The sequence below is a fragment of the Helianthus annuus genome, chromosome 13 (assembly GCF_002127325.2).
Source record: "Helianthus annuus cultivar XRQ/B chromosome 13, HanXRQr2.0-SUNRISE, whole genome shotgun sequence".
Taxonomy (NCBI): Eukaryota; Viridiplantae; Streptophyta; class Magnoliopsida; order Asterales; family Asteraceae; genus Helianthus; species Helianthus annuus.
Genome location: NC_035445.2, coordinates 123,556,101 through 123,577,920, shown reverse-complemented (window position 1 = coordinate 123,577,920; position 21,820 = coordinate 123,556,101). Strand labels below are relative to the sequence as shown.

Below are 21,820 nucleotides of genomic sequence, written 5' to 3'. Positions count from 1 at the left end.
CTGTTATCACATTGTCATTCTGGATTGCTTCTTGTGCATTCATCTGAAAGACCCTAGCATTGGTCTTTTTCCCATCTTCAGCCTTCTTTGCATATTTTGGGCAGTTAGATTTGATGTGCTCCTTTTCATTGCAATTGTAGCACGTTGCGTCCTTTATCTTCTTGCAATCTAACGTCTTGTGCTCACTTGACTTACAAATCCCACAAGCCCTGGGCTGCGATTGGGATTTCGATTCGTATCTGCACTTCCCGAAGTGGTGCTTCTTACAGATTTTACATTTGGGCTTCTCGCCCGACTGTTGACCATCCTTTTTAATCCCGGAACGCTTTTTATGGTCGGAGTTCCCCTTGTGTTTCTTATCTGAACGTCGTGAGTTATCATCCTCGCGCTTCCTTTTCTCAGCATCAGAGTTTCTAAGGGATCTCTGTCTGACCGCATCCAGGGTAAGAGACAATGATATATCAGTTGCAGACCTAAAAGTAGTTGGTCGAAAGGCCTTCACACTATCCTTGATCTCTGAGCTAAACCCCCAATTAAAAGAGCTATTCGCTTGGGTTCCGGTGTCACCAAATATGGAACCAATCGAGACATTGTGTTGAAGCTGGTAAGGTATGCTTGACAATCCAGGTTCTTCATAACCAATGACAAGAAATTAGCCTCGATCTTTTCAACCTCATGCTGAGGGCAGTAATTCTCCTTAATCAATGTCACAAACTGATCCCAGGACAGATTGTACAATGGGATTTTTCCGGTAGCTTGGATCAAAGACCTCCACCAAGCTAGTGCCTCTCCCTTAAATGACTGAGATACAAACTTCACAACATCCTTATCAGCGCAAACACTGATATCGACCACGGTGTCCATCTCGTCTAACCATGTCATGCAGTCAATAGCTCCTTTTTCCCCAGTGAAATCCCTGGGTTTGCAGGAAACGAAATACTTATATGAGCAACCCTTATCACGTGGTTCTTGATTTAGCATAACTTTCCTAGATGGAACACTCCTCTGGTTTGATGAGTGATGGGAATCACTATTGTGAGCGGTATGAGTTCTTGAGGGTGGCTTTGAGTGTGGTATTGACTGAGTCCTGACATGGGTACCACTAGATTCATTGAACTGCCTGTCCAGACTCGCGTAACAACATTATCTATCAATGCCTGTAATTCCGCTCCTGCTACATTGACTCTGGAAGTGTCATGATTTTCTCTGGGGTGACTGTTGACTTCGTCTGATCCCGCCATGTAGCTTGATTGCTACATAAAGTAATGATTTTAATTTATTCAGAAGTCTATAACAGTTTTATCATTCTTGATGATTTATTAACCATGGTATTAATAACCATATTGGTTAATTTGTTAAACATATACATTCAGGATTTTTCATTATAATAATCCTTAGTTATAATTTAAAATATAATAATGGCACAAAAGGCCAAGTCACAGGGACAAATTTAAATTTTAAGCTATGATCTTATAGAATCAAAATATTAAGGTTTGAACACAGTTCATTACCTTTCTTGACAGGGAGTCGAAGACCACCACTGTCTTTTGTCTTATATGATAATGAATATGGCCCGCGGGCATTACATCACTAATGGATGTTTTAAATAATAATTAAGAAATTGGAAGAATCCAATATAAGGATGACTTATGCGATTTTATCGAATCACATTTTGTCAGAAGTATTAACATGTTTTCAGATGTTAACACGGATCTGAATCTTATCAAGGAACTACCATCATGGCCTCGTCTTAATATGATACATGGGCTAGGTTTTGTCTTTAAGATTTTATTTAATAATAGCAAATCTTATAAAAGGAATGATATTTTTATTTACTTCATATATTATATTCATGCATAAAATGACAAAATGTAACTTTTAAATTGAAACATTCCATTACTAAATTTAAGGGTACATGATTGCCCTAAACGGGACTTTTAACAGAACAACTTGCCCACGCAGGGGCTAAACGGAAATGACATGCCCACGCAGGGGCTAAATTGGAAAAACAAGTCCTCGCAGGGACTGAATACAGAAATAGATGTCCACGCAGGGACTTGATTTAAAACAAGGAAGTTACAATACAAATAAAATAAATAAGGAATCTTCAATGGTCCCTCTTGTTTTTCCCTTTGATTAATTGCGGTTGCGGCGGCTGGAGGTATCAATTGCGGCTCTTCTTGGACCTCCCGCTCTACCTGTCTCAACCTTTGGAGAATCTCCTGTTGTTGCTCTGGAGGTATCAATTGCGGCTGCGGCGGCTGCTGGTGTGGAGGTTGAGGAGGTGGCGGGTGTTGGTACCCATAAGTTGGGTATCCAACTCCCCAGGGAGCTCCATAAGGCCCCTCGGGATGGAGAGCATTGTAGTTTGATGCCACAAGGTAAGGGTCAACTTCGGCGTAGTTGTAGTGAGTATAGGCCGGTTGCTCAAATGGGTTATACGCCGCTGAACCGGCGTATGTAGGAATTTGGTTATCATAACCCATTGGTGGCGGCGCGATAGGCGCAGAATCCACCTCAGAGACGGGGTTTGAAGGCCCACCCATCTGCAGGTCTTCATATAGTGGCGGGTAGTAACTGCCACTCGAAGGTTGTGGGGTGCTGATACGGACTCCCCCTCGCACGGACATCCGTGCGTTTGATCTTCTACGCCTCGGTGGCTCCGAAGGCAGTTGCTGTACTGGCGGCGGCGGTGGTGGTGGTGGCTCCGGAGGCGGTTGCTGTACTGGCTCCGGATCTTGTTGCTGCTACTGCTGCTGAGGCGATGAGTGGTAGGAGGGAGTAAACACCTAATCATATTGGGCAAATCTTGCCTGATAGCTGTCTGGACCATGGTAAGGTGATCCATGAAATGATGACCCATCTGAGATCTCGATGGGATGAGTAGGAGTTCCGGACGGTGGCTCGGCGGGATCGGTGTCTTCATCTATGTCCATGGCATGGTCGCCGAAGAAGTGGTCTTCAGGTCCCAATGGGTTAAAACCCAATGGTTCTTCAGTTAGGTTTGTCGGGTTGAACCGGCTCTGGAAAAAGGGTGTTGGGTCATTGAAGGAGTGGTGTGAGTTTGAGCGTTAGAGAGGGATGAAGGAAGGATGTGAGTTGTGGGGCTCGTTCTCTGATTGTGGTCCAAACTAGTGTTGATACGAAGGTGATGAACTTAGCGAGACAGATCGCCTCGCTGGCTCCAGATAGGTCCTCCAATCCTCTTGAGGACTGGTGCTCATGGTAACGGATGGGGTTCGCCGGTGAGAAGGTCCGGCTTCATGGTCGTGGCCAGTAATTGGCACCATTCCTCTTCCTCTCCTAAATCTTGGTGGCATATTTGAACCTGTCAAACAAACAAAATAAACACAAGGAGAAATAACGGATAAAATAAAACGAATTAGGATTAGTCCTAAGTTCTTTGTCTAGACTCAAAAATTGAGGAATGTGCAAACTGTGCCATTGAGATTAAACACAAAAGGCTAGTGTTTAATTCACTCAATGTTGGCTCTGATACCAACCTGTCACACCCCGATATTTCCACGTATTACCGGTGGGCACGGTGGGGAGTATCGTGACGTAGTTGATATCGTCATAGTCAAACAACACAATTTAATGCACAGCGGAAGCAAAAGTTAAATACATTACAAACCGAATGAAGAGTAATATCAAGTACTACAAAAACGGTTGTAAAAGATCCACAGGCGGATCAAATTTAAAAGAAACATTGTTCAACAGATTTAAAGGCATCTAAGCTTGCAAGACTTTTTATTGATGCTAGGAGAGGCCAACCTATTCTGATTAGTACCTGCACTTAGCCTTTTTGGAAAATACGTCAGTTTACACTGGTAAATAAAATTAACTGACTCATTTTGAAAATGTTTAGGAAAATTGATTTGAATGCACAAGGCACAAAATATTTTATAACTTGGGATAATTATTTATATATAAACTTGTAAAAGAATTACATGTTCGTTATACGTTCAGTAGCCCGGGCTGAATACCGGGTTAAAGATTAATTGACACACCACATAATATAATCCCGCGTCGAGTTATTCTCGAACGGCGGTTATATCTTTTTATATATGCACCGGCGGGTGTATGCCTACACCCCGTGCTTAGGTCATGGCCATTTCAATGAATGATGCCAAGGATATCCGGGACGTGGTCATTAACCCCCCAAAGGCTTTAAGCAAACAAAATAGTTTAAACGGGTCATTTCAATAAATTAACCTTCATATGATTAAAAATTCAATGCCCGACCAAGCGGTATTTTATATACCGTACCCCAAGCCCGTATAAGGGAAAATAAGTTAAAAGTATTTACCTGAGAAAGTATATATCACAATCAGCGAGTGCAAGTAGCTTTTACTGGGCTCCTAATCTGGAATGAAGGTTTTTAATAACCTATTAGATTCCTAACGGGTCTTAATTAAGCCTAAACTTAGACCGGTTAGTTTTAAAGGAAGCTATATGGTTCAAAGGCACGATTAAGCGAAGACCGGAATAGAATGTGATTTAGACCCGACAAGTTTAAATACTTGTATAATATGGGTAAACTAAACACATTCTGGATTATGAGACAAAAATGATAGGGTTTGACCCGTTTCGGTCAATTTATGCAAACTAGTTACATAAACCGAACGCGAAAAATGCGTAACGGGTAACCATAAGAGTCATATACAGGTTTCCTAAGTTAATATGCCTTAAATATGTTGTGATATCATTAATATATCTTCCATTATGCCCAAAATGGATTTAAACTCAAATTATGCCCCGTAGGGGTATTTTGGTCATTTTAAAGCTTGTAAAAGAGTTTAAATATTAATCTGAGTTTCAGGTCTGATATAATCAGTAAAAATATTTATTTTTATCAGTCATAACAGTAGGGTATTGCATATATGTGAAATTTATCTTTTATAAACAAACTATGCACCGTAGGGGCATTTTGGTAATTTCACATAAGCTTTAAAGGTTAAATTTGGAAATCTGGGTTAAAAACTTTTGCTTACTATTAAAGTATAGAAATATACTAAAAACATCAGTAGGTATTAAGTCTTATATATTTAAAATAGTTTTAACTCATACTATGCGTTTAAAACGCGTAAAAAGGCGATCTTAAGCGATTTCCGGGTTTTATAAGAAAAGCTGATATTTTTATTATTCCAGAAGGATTAAAATATTTAATTTATCATATAAAATCAGTAGCAAAAGGTTTGGTATCAAAATGTTATATAAAACTCATTTTATGCAAGAAAAGGGTATAACCAAACCGAATCAAAGCTAGAACCCTATGTTATGCTCAGCCTAAAATAAATAAAAATCTTCAAAAATCCCAAAATATTATATTACATCATTGAAAAGATTGGTGTCAAAATTTGGGTTTAGATAGGCTATATGTTAATAATGTCGTTTAATTAATAAAAAGCTTTTCATTTACGCTATTGAGCATAACTCCTAATCTAGACCTCAAACTGATGTCAAATTTTCAGGGCAAGTTTATAAATCAGTAATAAAGGTTTCTATTCTTTCACATTTTCAAAAATCTCGTTTGAAGGTCAAAAGGGCATAATAGTCAACATTTAGGCATATAACGGAAACATGCAAATGAATCGGATAAATTAGGAACCAAGTTGTATAATCACATAGGGTTATACTAACATATAACCTGGTCCTAATGGAACTCTAAGGCATGTCTAAACTAAGCTAAATCGGGTCAGAACTGAAAGTTAAAGCAAAAGTCTACTTTTGCGACTTTCGGTTCCGAACCGGGCCTATACTCAAAATTGTCGGGTTGAACATGCTTAGACATGTTCTTACATTAATTACCAAGTTATATGAGTGATAAAACAGGTTGCATGGCTTCTACATTGTTAATTATGTGTTTATTTGAAAATTAGCTTTCTGTTGACTTTTTATAATCCAGTTTGACCCGACAATTGACCTAGTTAGAGTGGGAATCAGAGGGTGCCCTTTAAAGGGTTTATTACCCACATAATTACCAACTCATAGCTACTTTCAATTCGAGAATTGACAGGACCATTAGTGATTAATCACTAAGTCAAACCTTAATTACGACGGGTTTGACTTTAGGCCATTAAACTAATAAAACTGAATTAAGAAAGGTTAAGGAAGCTTACTGAAGTCCTTAGTATGAAAATGAAGGTAATGGAATCTTGTTTGAGGTCCAGAGAGCTCCAGAAAAATGTGTTTGAAAGATTCAAGTGAATGCCAAAAATCGTTGCAACTAGTTTTCTTATATAGGGCCTTTAATTGATCAAGATGATGCCAACAAAGTCTATGGGATGATTCCTGATCATCACAGGTGTCCCTATTGCATGAATTCCCATTTGCACAGCCCCTGGTATCAGTTTACAAGCATCTAAGTCGGTTAAGCAGGCTGAACAGGCACCTGCCATGCATTCTGTCGCTGGCAGTTTCAGGCGGCCCGCGTAAGACTTAAGAGAGTCTTACGCGGCCGGTATGGCTCCCCCATCCGGTTATAAAGTTTGCTAGAATTGGACTTTAGGTCCCTGGTCCTTTTAATAGTGGTTTTAACTTAATATTTTGCACTTTTAACCCTCCAACTTGATTTTTAAGGACCCTAAGTTATAAACAAACTTTGTTAAGTCCTCGGTTAGCTTTACGATAACCCGATAAGCCCTAAATTTCAACATTGACGCTTTTAACCCTTCACTTACGAATGTTAGCATAACTTTCTCATACGATAACGAAACCTTGTGAAATTTTTATCACTTATTCTAGTGATCATAATTAATCATTACAAAGCTTCGGGTTCGCTAAAAGGTCACTCAGAGGTATAAATTAAACATGTTGACACATTTAACCCCTGTGGTTTGTAAACTTTCACTTTCTTCCACAAACGACTTCATATGATTCATAATTCATCCGTTTAAGGGTATAAACATCGTGTAGGGTCGTTGAAAGGTATAATTATACAATGTTGACACTTTGAGTCCTTTTTCTCACCTACTTTGTTTGTCAACTTTAGTCCCTCTAAATTAATTCTTTACACGTTTAAAGTCCATGACACGTGTCGATATAATACTGGACATGAATTTACGAGGTGTTACACTTTTCCATTCTGCGACAACCTCATGGAAATCTGACTTAGCTCTCTTAACCACATGTATCTCTAACTTCCCTCTCGGTATGCCTAAGATATTGTGTACCAATTGCTCCGTAATTTGTCATCAATCTTTTGACTTGCAGATCTCATCAGCTTTCTGATCATAAGCATATGCAGCTTACACATATAAGTAGAGTTACTAATGGTTATCGAACAAATGGAGCTTTTTTAAGCGCAAATATGTGGTAAAATAATAAAGTATAGTGTCATACTGCGAGCACTACAACTGGTTCTCTAAAAGCGTCAAAACATTTGCGGTTCCACAATCTTGTTGTGCACTTTAAGCATGTTATCATGTATAGGCACCAACCAAAGCTCGATATATCAAATTTTGGGTCCATGCAGCCTAGGAAACGTTGATTAACTGAGTTGTTTCCACTTGTTTCCTCCATCATGTTGTTATACAACACCAACCAGTTCAGAACAAATAACTGGCCACTCTGTGTGTTTTGGGTCCATGCAGCCTAGGAAACGTTGATTAACTGAGTTTTTTTCACTTGTTTCCACTTGCACGAGACATACGTTTATTCATCGGTGAACGTGATGCAAAAAGTATCCTACCCACCATGAAATCCCGGGTTATCAACCTCAAAGACTTTTATTTTGATTGCCTGATAGTTGATAACGAGCTACAATCATTCTTTTGGACTAATTATGTATCATTACGTAATTATGAGGCCTTTGGTGATGTATGCGCATTTGACGCTACCTATGACACTAATAAGTAAGATACTATGCTTCCTGACATGGGTCATATGTTTTATTCGTTAAAATTATAACAAACTGACAGTTTGCACATGTGCAACTCTTACAAATTCACGGAACGGTGTCGCGACACTGAATATTCCGACAATATCTAGGTTACGGCGAGTATGTTGGACGTTTGTGCTTCAAATTCTCCCTAATTGTGCCACACTCCTCGACGATTCTGATCGTGTTGCCCTAATTTCGAATGGATGACGAATATATGATGGATGATTATGTTTTTGCTGAACTAATATCGATTATACGACGAAATTTGGAGCACTAATCTCGATTATACGATGAATTTTGATGTGTCTAATGGTAAAATCGCTATTACGAACGGTTGATGTTGTATCGCCATGGTTGTAAAACAAGGTCTCCAAGGCCGAGTACTCCCCGAGTAGTCGCTACAAGGTAGGCTGCCGAGGCGACTTTCTTCAACTCCGACTAATCACTTGGAATCGATCAAATGCGGTCAACATTGGCAAAAGTCGGATCTAGGAGGTCATCTCGGGCCGAGTTTGACTTGAAATAAAATAAAACATAATTTCTATGTCTATCATATTAAAGAATGAATATCAATTTCACGTATTTTGTTATACATATTAGTAAATTTATGTTATTTGACATATATTTCATTTCCGAAAACTAATTTTGCTGATTCCAGGATCCGGTGATTTCGATGGAGCTTCGGTCCCGAAACGACGTGTTAGGTGCGATTATTAACGACATAAACGAAAAGAAACGAGAAGAAGATAGATACGACACCGAGCAGTCACTTATAATCGTCTCTATAGATTATTCAACGTTTACAGCACCGCGAGACCAGATGGACAACATTTCCCCTCTGGGAACCAAAAGCTTGTCCAAGTGGGAGCCCTATCTCCCTATTTATAGACATCCACACTATGTGTCATCCGATCGGATTGCCATCCGATCCGGATGCACCTTTACAATATCAAAACATGTCCAACTATCTCTGTTCTATATAATATTCAACACACGCTCTATCTAACTATTCGCACAGTGGCAGACGTACGAAATATGCACCAACAGATTCACCCTCGGATGTCACTGTCGAATCGTCTTTAACAATATGTGAACCTTGAGCCGTGTTTGAATATTCAGCAATCTTCAACTTTTCTGTAACTTCAATCAGGCAACTTGATCTTACAATACAAATTCCCCCTCGATTGATAATTCAGGTTTGCTTTTGTCACAGTATAAAGCACGAATTCCCCCTGGAATGAATCTTCAGGTCTTTTGCACAGTTTCCGACTCTCCTCTGATTTTCTAAACTGCAACCTTCACGAACAATCACCAACTTGAAACTAGTTAATGCAGCATCCTCTGTTTCAACGTTAACCGCATCCGAGTTCAGATTTTGATATTACAATGTAAGCACCACGATCTGCATTCCGCCTGCTCGATCTAAGAATGTACAAAAACTCAACCGGCATATGATAGAAACTTCAAACACCCCATTGGTTAACTTCAAATCCGTGATTCCCCTTGAAGATCTGAATCCTGCTTACCGTGATCCACGTTAACGAACCGTAAGAATGACAGATCCGTGAAAACAGTATTCTCCACAATCAGCAAATCTTCATCAGAAACAAATCATCTGGTAATGTAATCCGATCTTTGAAGCATTTGTCCACAATCAGATTCATCTCCTTGGATCATCTAGATCTCAGAAGCTTACACCCACGATTAGATTCACATTCCCACTGACGATCTGAAGTCGCAACTTCCCGAATATAGTTGCAGTGTCACGAATTTCAAAAATGTCGGAATTTCAACAAACGACATTGAAATTTTGATTCCCCCTCATTTTTGCAAATTCTAACGCATCTATTACTGAATTCCCCCTCAAACTGAATTCAGTTTTCTATTCTCTTTTCCGAAAACTCTGACCAATCTAAAATATCACAATATTCTCCACAATTGTCAGTTTTTCGTCTTTGCGGATTTTACAATTTGGCCCATAAATAGTCATATACCCTGAAAGATAAACTTTCTGCACCAGTATCATGACTACCCCACTAATTTCCACAATCCATGATCGCATCATCAAATCTATACACTGAAGCCCCCGACGGTGTCCCCGAACAACCCAGCTTGGTCGTTAAAAACCCGAAAAAAATTTACAATCACCAAATTTTTTCTGGAGACTCTCCTCGTCGTTGCGATCAAAAAATGCCTTTTTTTAGGTATTTGTTCATCTGGTCGAATGTTTAGAGTCGGATGGTCATCCGATCGGATTGCCACTCGATTGAAGGACAAAATGATATGATGGAACGGATTGCCACCCGATCGGATTGACCTGATCGGGTTACAAAGGAAACTAACAAGTGTCTGCGGATTGGGTGGTCATCTGATCGGATTGCCACCCGATCGGGTTGTCATCCGATTGAAAACAACTTGATCTTCCCAACACCCCATAGTGACATGGATCGGAAGGTCATCCGATCGGATTGCCATCCGATTGGAAATCTTCTAACAGCTCAAGAACACTCCAAATCACGTTTTTTCGATCCAGAATCTTTATTTGTGTGAATTTCATGATGAAACTTCACAGGATTGTGCGTGAATCAATTCCGAACAGAATGATGTCTTCAATTCCAAAATCCATCCATGAATTGACCTTTATTTTGATGATTTTCTCTGTTTTAACGTCAAAACTCCTGTTTAACCCAAAATTGATGAACTTTGGGTGATTTAACCGACTGTTAGATCGACTAAATCGGTACCGTAGCTCTGATACCACTGCTGATTCCAGGATCCGGTGAGTTCGACGGAGCTTCGGTCCCGAAACGACGTGTTCGGTGCGATTATTAACGACATAAACGAAAAGAAACGAGTAGAAGATAGATACGACACCGAGCAGTCACTTATAATCTGGTCTCTATTGATTATTCAATGTTTACAGTACCGCGAGACCAGTTGGACAGCATTTCCCCTCTGGGAACCAAAAGCTTGTCCAAATGGGAGTCCTATCTCCCTATTTATAGACATCCACACTATGTGTCATCCGATCGGATTGCCATCCGATCCGGATGCACGTTTACAATATCAAAACCTGTCCAACTATCTCTATTCTATACAATATTCAACACACGCTCTATCTAACTATTCGCACAGTGGCAGATGTACGAAATATGCACCAACAAATTTCTTTATAATATGGCATCTCCGAGTACTCCCCATGTACTCTCCACCTAGGTCGAGTACTCTCAACTCCCCGATCGACCGACTAGGGAGCGCCTAGCGACTTTTACAACCATGTGTATCGCTATGATGAACTGCTGATGCGGTGGATTGTCAGATATGATTTTGTATACAAATATGATTTAATTGTTATTTGAAGTCCAAGAGGAGGATGAGGCAAGGAGGAGACGATTAATTTAAAAGTTATGTATTTACAATAATGTCCTCTGTTCACATTGGTTCTTGTGGTTCTCGCAATAAAGGTGGTTCTCGCATGAACTCTACCTTTTATATATATATATATATATATATATATATATATATATATATATATATAATGTAAGTATCTATAGAAAACCCACTTTAATTTAGAAAACCCGGAAAACTCAAAGCTCCCGATGTTTTTTTCTTTTGAAAAAATTTACACATGTTATATACATGTTTTTAAGGGTTTTGGGCAAAAAAAATCAAAAACGCGCCGAGTAGATATTTTTTAAAAAAATAAACAAGTTTTAGTGTAACATATGTTACAAATATGTCTGATAAATGTAACATGTGTTACACCAAAACTTGTTTATTTTTTTAAAAAATATCTACTCGGCGCTTTTTTGATTTTTTTTGCCCAAAACCCTTAAAAACATGCATATAACATGTGTAAATTTTTTCAAAACAAAAAAACATCGAGAGCTTTGAGTTTCCCGGGTTTTCTAAATTAAAGTGGGTTTTCTATACATCCTTCCCCTATATATATATATATATATATATATATATATATATATATATATAGGGTGAGGTACTAGAGTGAACACTAGTGTATTTGCGAACTGAGTGAACAAATCCTGGCCATTGATCTACACACGTGTATGACCAGGATCTCATCATCAAATCATAAAATACACTAGTGTATTTCAACATCAAATCCTGGCCATTGATCTACACACGTGTATGGTTAGGATTAGTTCACTCAGTTCGCAAGCTACACTAGTGTTCACTCTTGAACCTAATCCTATATATATATATAGGTAGAGGATCCTGTAAAAAGTGCTCAAAGTGTGAGAAGTGTATTATATATAATACTATATAACACCATATAAACACCGTATAACAATATGTAACATCATATAATACCATATAACACTATGTAACACTCTATAACAAATATAACACTATAGGTTGTCTGATAGCATGTCTATGATAGATGTATAGTGTTATATTTGTTATATAATGTTATATAGTGTTACATAGTGTTCTATGGTATTATATGGTGTTACATATTGTTATACGGTGTTTATATGGTGTTATATAGTATTATATATAGTGTTATAATACACTTCTCACACTTTAGCCCCTTTTTACACTATTCTTACCCTATATATATATATATATATATATATATATATATATATATTATATATATATATTGGGTTAGGATTTAGAGAGAACGGTAAGAACGATTTTGGTGGTGACATGTGGCATTGATGTTAAATTACACTAAGGGGTAATATTGTCAAAAAACACACTCACATGAACTGGGTGTTTAAATAAAACACCATAAAAACACCAAATTCAGAAAAACGCCATGAAAATACCAGTTAAAACGCTATAAAAAACTATTTTTTTTAGCTATAATTTACAACAGCTCAAAAAAACCATTTTTGAGCTATAATTTAAAACAGCTCAAAAAAACCATTTTTTTTAGCTATAATTGAAAATGCCATAAAAACCATTTTGAGCTATAATTTACAACAGCTCAAAAAAAACCATTTTTTTGAGCTATAACTTAAAACCCCATAAAAACCATTTTGGGCGGTTTATGTGTTTAACCGCCTAAATTAATATTTTTTGAGCTCACAAAAATTATAATTTGTACTAGTGTAAAAACGCCATAAAACACCCAGTTCAGAAAAACGCCATAAAAAAAACTCAGTTGAAAACGCCATAAAACACTCAGTTCAGAAAAATGTCATGAAAATACCTAGTTAAAACGCCATAAAAACACCTAGTTCAGAAAAACGTCATGAAAATACCTAGTTTAAAACGCCATAAAACACATAGTTCAGAAAAACGCTATAAAACCCAGTTAATTTTTTTTCGAAAAGTACATCAATAGTATACTCATTGGAAAACGCTGAGTTTTATGGTGTAATTTTTTTCAAAAAATAATTACGTATAAAAAAGTTATTGTCGTTTAAATATGATGGGGGAAAATGGCATGTGATTAGCATGTGCACCTTTGTTTGGATCTTCCTATTTTACCCCTCCTGTTAGTTTCAAGACCCCTATTATTTACAAAAATGTCACCGCATCAATCTCAGCCACAAACCACTAAGATCTTGTGGCTAAGAATAGTTCTCACACTTTGAGGCGTTCTCTCCTGATCATGTTCCTATATATATTGCTTAGGATCCTAACCCGTAGGAACATGGTAGGAAAAAGAATTAAAAAACTTCGTAGAAATTTTCAAACCATACTGAACAGTTTGGTTTACATTTTAATCACGAAATCGATTAGAGTTTAAACCGTTTATTATTTACTTGGCGTTTATTTATTTTAAACTGGACTATAAACATGATCTTTTCTGCGATAACAAAGTGACCAAATGACTTCATCGGAAGCAAAAGTCGAACTTCATCTTGAAGCTAAAAATAAATTATGTCACCTGTTTCAACGACCATAGTGCGAACAATTAAATCGGTCAACTCAATTTACAGGCATTAAAACGATACACAAGAGTAAAAACGGCAGTCTTCGAAATAACCCACCTGACATTTCACGGTGCATGTACAATGTTACATCATGAATCAGGAAGCTTTAACCATTTCGGGATCTCAAATGCATTCAAAGAATTTGGACATCCGAATCATTCGAACATTGTTGGACAAAATCCGCCAACGAGGGATGTTTTAAATCCTGATCTGGCTGCTGATCTTGGGCCGCAGGGTACGCTTGTGGTTGCGACATTCGATAATATGGTTCTTTAAGATCGAGTTTGCAACTTGACGTTTGTAGTATTCCTCCTTGTTTAGCACCGGGGCCCCACATTTTAGCTACACGACATAAAACATCACAAAAGGTCATATAACAATTGGTTTTAGGGCTGCAAACGAACCACACGTTCAGCGAACGGTTGTTTGTGTTCATTCGTGTATTAAACAAACGAACACGAACAACAAATTTTGTTCATTTAGTTTAGTTAAATGAACGAAAATGAACAGAGACTGTGTTCGTTCATTTATGTTCTATAACGTGTTCGTTTTTATATTTTATGTAAGAGTTAAATGCCATTTTAGTCCCTGTGGTTTGGGCCATTTTGCCAGTTTAGTCCAAAGGTTTCATTTTTCACCTGTGGGTCCACAAAGGTTTCATCGTTGCCATTTTAGTCCACTGGGTTAACTTCATCCATTTTTTCTGTTGACGAGAAGGGCAATTCGGTCATTTTATATGCAATTCTGTGAACTACAAGGGCAATTCGGCCATATAAATGACCGAATTGCCTTTCTCGTTAACAGAATTAATGGATGAAGTTAACCCAATGGACTAAAATGGCAACGGTGAAACCTTTTTGGACCCACAGGCAGAAAATGGAACCTTTGGACTAAACTGACAAAATGGCCCAAACCACAGGGACTAAAATGACATTTAACTCTTTTATTTAAATACTTCAAAATTCCGACAAATAAAATATTTAATAAGTGTAAGTGTATTCTATTCATGAATGTTTGTTTGTGTCCGTTTGTTTCCATTCGTGTTCATCAACGTCCGTTTTCGTCTGTTGCCTAAAATTAACAAACGAACACCAACACGTTTATTTCCCTAACAAATGAACACGAACATAAAATCTCGTTCGGTATGTGTTCATGAACAGTTCGTGAACACATATTTCTTGACAAACTAACACGAACAAAGTCTTCTTGTTCGTGCCCGTTCGGTTTGTTTGCAGCCTTAATCGGTTTCTAGTGTTTGGATAAAGCGATTCTGGTTATGACGTTTGTGACGAACCTGACATGGTTAGGTTGATTGTGTAACTCTGAGCACTGTGTGCAATCATGTGAAGATGACCGGTAATTTCTTGGCCCTGCATGACGTATATGGGTTGGGACAACACACAACGTAGTTGGTACCAGTGAGTCGTGGGTGCACCGGGAGCCGTGGTTAGCCACCTTTGTACAGTGCTGTAGGTCAACAAATTATTAAACAAAACTTAATTAGTAGAGATAATAGCTTAGTAATACAGTCAGCAAAATGGGTAACATAAAAAAAACGAGTAAATGCCATTTTCGTCCATAAGGTTTGGCTAGTTTTGCGACTTTCGTCCAAAGGTTTGTTTTTTCGCATTTGGATCCAAAAGGTGTAAAATCTTGTCATTTTCATCCGTCTCATTAACTCCATCCAGTTTTCTCCATTAAGTCAGGGATATTTCTTGTCTTTTTTGTTAACTTAAAGGGCAATTAGGTCTTTTTCACTTTATGTAAAAAGACCGAATACCCCTGAAAAAAAACGAATAGCCCTTTAAGTTAACAATAAAGACAAGAAATACCCCTGACTTAACAAAGAAAAATGGATGGAGTTAACGAGCCGAATGAAAATGGCAAAATTTCAAACCGTTTAGATCTAGATGCGAAAAAAACAAACCTTTGGACGAAAGTCGCAAAACCGACCTAAGCTCAGGAACGAAAATGGCATTTTACTCAAAAAAAAAAGATTGATTGTGTATTACCTTCCATTAAATAAAACATCGAACCAACATGCTAAACCATGTATTCTTGTGCCCACAGAAGCTGTGAATTTTAACGGTATGTTGATTTCATACAAGTCCTCTTCCTAAAAATGGAATTATAACGGTATTATAATATAAGAAGCATAAACGGCTGTCCAGCCGAACAGTAAAAATATAGAATATTTATTTATTAAAAACAATACCTTTACGGTGGTAAAATTGATGATATGTGAAATTGAAGGAGCCACCAATAACCTTGGATCAAAGGCATCAACCACAGGCTGCATGCACAATCTTACTTTAGATAAGAGAACCAACAATGTTAAGAATGACGATCAATATTAAATAATCATACCTGTGAAAAATATCCTTGAAATGCGGTACCATGTAAAGCGGTCAAATCAACACCGTAATAGTTCTGTTGCTGCCAAAATAGGGACTGCATAACGAAGAGCAAGAATTACGTAAACCTCTTGTAGTAATAACTAATAATACACAGACAAGCCACTTTTTGCAAACCATAATCGAAATCATCTACAAACAACAAAGGAAAACAGACGTTAAGCTAATGAAAACAGCAAACACAAATGCCATACCTTGTTAGCAATTTCGACATAGAGATACTCGTCACTAAATGGTGCCATGTGAATTCTGCAAATTGAAAGAAACATATAAGAAAGGTGAATTAAAGTTTAAACAACATAAATAACAGACAGGTTTGCATCACACGGTGTATCATACCTTCTTAGTTAATAAACACAATAATTTGTGATAAAAAATAAATTTTATAAAAAACAAGCATATGAAGGCCGCAAAATGAGAGAGAAGGAAATCATTAATAAACTAGGGGGATTCCCCCACGCTATGTGGCGGATATTTGGTAGGTATTGTTTCAGTTAATTACTAACCGAAAGAGAGAAAAACCGTGATATGTTCAAAAAGATATCAACATGCGATTTACATGGATCAAAAAAATGAATGCCGATACCGATACCGGTAACGATACTCGGTCAGTTAAGTTCATTTCGTCAGGGTACCAACACTCGTATAGCCTACGAAACTAAGAAACACTCTGTTTTGGAGCAACTCCGTTATCAACAATATGTATATCGGAACATCGGAAAAAAATTAAGAACCACCACGTATTCAGTTTTTTTAAGTTAATGAAAAAGAGTTATCAGAGAAAAATTAAATTAAATGAAAAGTAAATGAGTTAAAGACGTGCACTGTTTAAAGTATACAAGGGGTGATACTGAAATTTAAAATACATAAATAATATTATATTATTAATAATAATGTAAATCAGAATTATGCAATCAAATTAACATGGTTAATAGTAGATAACCTTGCGCCGTCTTTAATTCAATTATTTCAACTAAAAACAATAAAATATGGTGGCACCGTTCACCAGCCACCATTTTTAATACTGTATAATGTAATAATGAAGTTCCATTTATCATCAAAACATGGAAATGCATTTGGTTATGGTGTTAAAAACAAATAAAATCACCTTCCAACAGTCGGAAACATTTTCCCATTAGGGACAAGAAACCGATCTCTTGCAATGACATAAGACTCGAGCATTCTTTCGTTAATTAACAAGGTGCCTGTAAAAAAGTAATGAATTATAAGAAACAAGCATACGTCTTAACCACCTCATAAACATATAGTAATAGCATGGAAACATATAAAACGAGCCATTTTTCAGTTCAGCATTAACAAGACAATATAAATATGGTATAATTATTAATAAACTCACCCATAGGCTCTGAAATTAATATATCGGCTTTCTCGGGCAATTCAACGTCTTCAATTTTGCCCTTGATAACCGTAATTCTTTGTCCCAAACTAGGGTTCCCCGCAATAAGCTTTTGAGCATAGTCGGCCATTTCAGACGCTTCAACAGCATAAACATGTTTTGCACCAGCCTAATGAGTGCCAAGATTAGTCATTTAACGTGACATCGCAAAACGCGGTCAGTGTATGGGATAGTGTAAGCGAGCGTTTGGATTTGCGTTCTGCAACCTATTTTGTGACTTCACGTCGTAATAATCAGTTTTTAATATTTAGATAAACAGACTCCAGGGTAATCAGTTTCAAAACACAATCTAAACACGCTCCATGAGTAAAAACTAGTAATACCTGAGCGGCGAACAATGATAGTATGCCACTTCCGGCACCAACATCAACCACTACCCGCCCAGCAAAATCGGCTTTATTCTCGATAACCGCAGCATAGTAGGAACCTAGAAAAAGCATTTATTGTGTATTTCAGCTCCATAAAATCCCAAATGTGTTCATTTGACCCGTGCTTTAATAAGCACAATGTGATACATGCAACTCAAAAAAGAACAAGACAGTTAGACTGCGATATATATTGACCTGTTCTCACATAATCCTGCATCATATTTTGCTGATGAAGCAGTTGCCCATAGTAATGGAAATACATTTTAGCAGAAGATGCTTCTATTTTATCATCGAACTTGCTTTTAGAAGAAGAAACCGTTCCGTTTGGTAAACTTGATCCTGAAGAAAGAAACAATAAATAATCAGGTCGATTAAGAGCGCATACGCCGCATTAAAAGCACAATAAGTACAATGTGGTATTAACATCCGGCAGTGGTTACGCTTTTCACTCTTTCGTTTTATCTCACCGGATGTAAATATGAGATAAAAGAAATCAGTAAAGTTAAAAGAAACGGTGTCATTAATCATTAATGCATGACAGATAATGTTAGCATTAGTTAACATACCTTGAGTAACCGCTTTACTTTTCCATTGCTCAAATGCACCATGAAAGGCGCTACTTTCTTCCTCGTCTTTAAATTGAATAGTGATTCCCTTTGAATAAGTTCTCTGGTTCAAACGTGAAATTATTATTAGTTATGTTCTACTAATGTGTGCACATTGCACGTTACAGACATATAATAACACCAATTGAAGCTCAAAATGCTATATGGTTTCTTATATATATATATAAACATATATAGGTTATTAGGTACTTTATATATATGAAAATTGAATCAAAACGGGTTCATAAGTAGTGGAAAATATCCATTTTGAGAAAATAAATTAAATTTAAGCATACAAGTTCTTCACATTGGCATACCTCTTTGACGGTTTCGGAACCTTCTGATACGCAAAGTGATTGGAATGCACCTAGCCTGAAAAGCTGAAAGCCACAAAAGGGTAAGAATTGAGTATGGTTATACAAATCAATTCAAACTCGAATCCATACATTCGATTTATCGACGCAGTTCAAGATTCTAGATACGGAAATCCTCACAAACGGGACCCACAACAGAAATGAGGAATGCAATGAAATCAAATGAATGAACGTGCTCAAATTTACAACTCAAATGGTATGAATTTTGGAAGGTGGGTTCTAACAAAGGGAACACTAAGAGTGCTATACACCCCCATTCGTCATACCGCCCATTAGACGGTGAAAAAGGGTCATACGGGCCGTATGACGCTTGTTACTGGTGTGCTGTGTCTCACATTTTGTGTCAGTTTAACACATCATACCATTCGTATAATTTGTATGCGCACCAACTCATATGGCCTGTATAAACATTCGGCATAACACCCGTACAACCTGTGTAACCCCTCATACAGCCCATATGACTGTACGACCCATCCGTCACGTTGGCCACTAAATGCCAAAAAAGGGTCACACGGGCCGTATGACCTATGTCAGTGGCATGCTATGCCATATCACATCAGTCACTTCTAGGTCAGTCTAACACATCATATGACTCATATAATTGGTGTCATTAAAAACATTACGAACCGTATAACCATATATGACCCGTCCGATATGTCATTGGTGTCCATACACCCAACCCCATCAACAATCTCACTATCTTTAAACATATTTCAAACAACCCAACACTCAAACAACAATAAAAATCAAAACTTTAATCAAACAACAATAAAAAATCAAAACTTTAATCAACCGACAACAAAACAAACAAACAACAAGACCAATACCTGAGTGGTTCGAAGATCAAACTTAAAAGATTGTTGCCCATCAAGCTCAACAACAAACTGGAGCTCCGGGAACCCAGAACCGGACCCGAAACCCGCCAACAGAGGCCCAGATACAAGATTTGGAGGGTTTGATGCGAGCAAAGTAACGGAAGCAACGGTGAAATTGTTATTCATGTTGGATTGAAGATGACTCTGTTTTCAGTGAAAAGATTGCGTGCGCATATGTAATTGTGTGTATGGGATGTGGGTGGGAGTGAAATGGAAGCTAGGGTTTATGGGTTAGAGAGAGAAAGCAGGAAGATGGTAAAGGTTTTAGAGAGAGAAAGAGGCGCGATCACTTGCTGGATCATCACTACAACTCAAATAGTTATTTTGTCACTTGTTATTTTCTAATTTAAAGGAAATTTATATTTTTATATAAGTTTATAAAAGCATTCACACGTCCGAAAACACAAAAAGAAAACTACGGCTGAGCTATAAAGTTGCTTAGTAACGAAGAAATTAATAGTGCATGTAAAGACGAACAAAACGGAAGCTGAACTGAGACTGACATTGAAACTACATTTGAAACTAAACCAATATAAACACCTACACTTGTATTGAACCGACAAAAATATTGAACCGACATATAATTTGAACTAAGACAGGTACTGGTACGAATACTGTAATAAATGTAGACATGAGACTAATAGTGAAACTTATATGAGAACTGATCTAAAAACAAATACTGAAATGATTCAAACTGAAGCCAGACAGAGGCTAGACTGTAACACCTCGACATTTTAGATCGAATCCTAACGTGACACGTGTCTAGAAACCTTTTACATAATTTACAATGTTGAAAAATATAAATTATAAGTTGAGAAGCTAAATCTGCATTAAAGACAAAATTCTGATTTTCAAGAAGTCCATGCGGATCGTAGCCATAACCCCTTGCGGACCGCAAGGGGTATTCAAAATTATTATTGTGCGTCTGGTCCCTTACGATCCGCATGGGGTCCGTAAGGTATACCCCTTGCGGTCCGCATTGGGTGCGCTGACAGCATAATTCAAGCTGGCAGCAGCTTTGCTGCATCTTCTTGCTACCTATCTTGAATTATGCTACACTTAACCTCCTTTTAACAAGTGTCCTGCCACAAATCTTGTTCCTAAGACACATGGGGACAATTGGCACAATTCTACAACTTATTGATTAGTATAAATAGGTGATCAAAGTTCACCATTTGAACTTGCACCATTCTTTTCTCCATCCCTATATCATTTTGGAGTTGCTTCTCTTCATAGAGGCCTCCTCCCTGAAGTTATAAACTTCTTTTGAACACAAGTAAGTGTTCTCTTTAAGTTCTTTTCCATTCCTAGGCTAGTTATTAGCCGAAAGTCGAGCAAATTGACTTTTGCTTTGACTTTCGGTTATTACCATTTTGGTCAAGCCAAAGTTCGGATCGAACTTGGCTACGAGATCGTAATAATGAAGGTGTTAATCCCTTTGTGATAGCACCCTCTGAAGATCACGTTAAGTAGGCGAAATGACGAGTCAAATTTATATTAAATAAAAAGGTAAAAAACGTAAACTTTGCAAATTACGCTAAATAAGTTTCTAACTATCAAAACCTTAAATTTTGACATCATATCAGTTTATAGAACATATTAGGACGTGTTTGATCATGTCCAACTCGTCATTTCTTATTTAGAGCTTATTTCGTAGTCGAAAGTCAAACAGTTGATTTTTGCTTTGACTTTCGATTCTGACCTGTTTGGTCAAGTTTAGGACCCGATTAGGATTTGTTATATGATCATAATATTGTAGGGAATAAACCTTTGAGGTTATGCCTTCTGTTCATGTCGTTTGATGGGTTTATTGACGAGCCAATATTATATACTTTTATAAATGTCAAAAATGCCCTTATGGCGTAAAAATGGTTTTTAAACCAATGAAGCATATAACTTGACCTCATGGCTGATTATATAACATTATTAAAAATATTTTGACATAACGGACTCATCATAAACCTATTCGACTACCC

The 21,820-nt window shown here is 37.4% G+C and overlaps 1 protein-coding gene across 1 annotated transcript; it reads right to left on the bottom strand.

The window, feature by feature from the left end:
- Positions 1–13,690: 13,690 nt before the first annotated feature.
- LOC110899244 (probable histone-arginine methyltransferase 1.3) lies at positions 13,691–20,166 on the bottom strand. The gene is made up of 13 exons (XM_022146130.2): positions 19,797–20,166; positions 18,913–18,975; positions 18,557–18,659; positions 18,186–18,329; positions 17,946–18,049; positions 17,563–17,731; positions 17,314–17,410; positions 16,400–16,454; positions 16,159–16,242; positions 16,007–16,084; positions 15,804–15,907; positions 15,086–15,258; positions 13,691–14,133 (listed from the first exon to the last, which is right to left on the bottom strand). Exons 1-13 carry the CDS (start codon positions 19,968–19,970, stop codon positions 13,925–13,927), a joined length of 1,557 nt encoding a protein of 518 aa, XP_022001822.1. The 5' UTR covers positions 19,971–20,166; the 3' UTR covers positions 13,691–13,924.
- Between the last annotated feature and the right edge of the window lie 1,654 nt (positions 20,167–21,820).

Bases quoted from the DNA above. Each gene is read 5' to 3' on its own strand.
- LOC110899244 (XM_022146130.2), bottom strand. From the start codon at position 19,970: ATGAATAACAATTTCACCGTTGCTTCCGTTACTTTGCTCGCATCAAAC. The intron at 18,330-18,556 runs GTATGTTAACTA...TTCTTTCTTCAG, and splicing joins AAGTAAAGCGGTTACTCAAG to GATCAAGTTTACCAAACGGA. The intron at 17,732-17,945 runs GTATTACTAGTT...GGCACTCATTAG, and splicing joins TATCATTGTTCGCCGCTCAG to GCTGGTGCAAAACATGTTTA.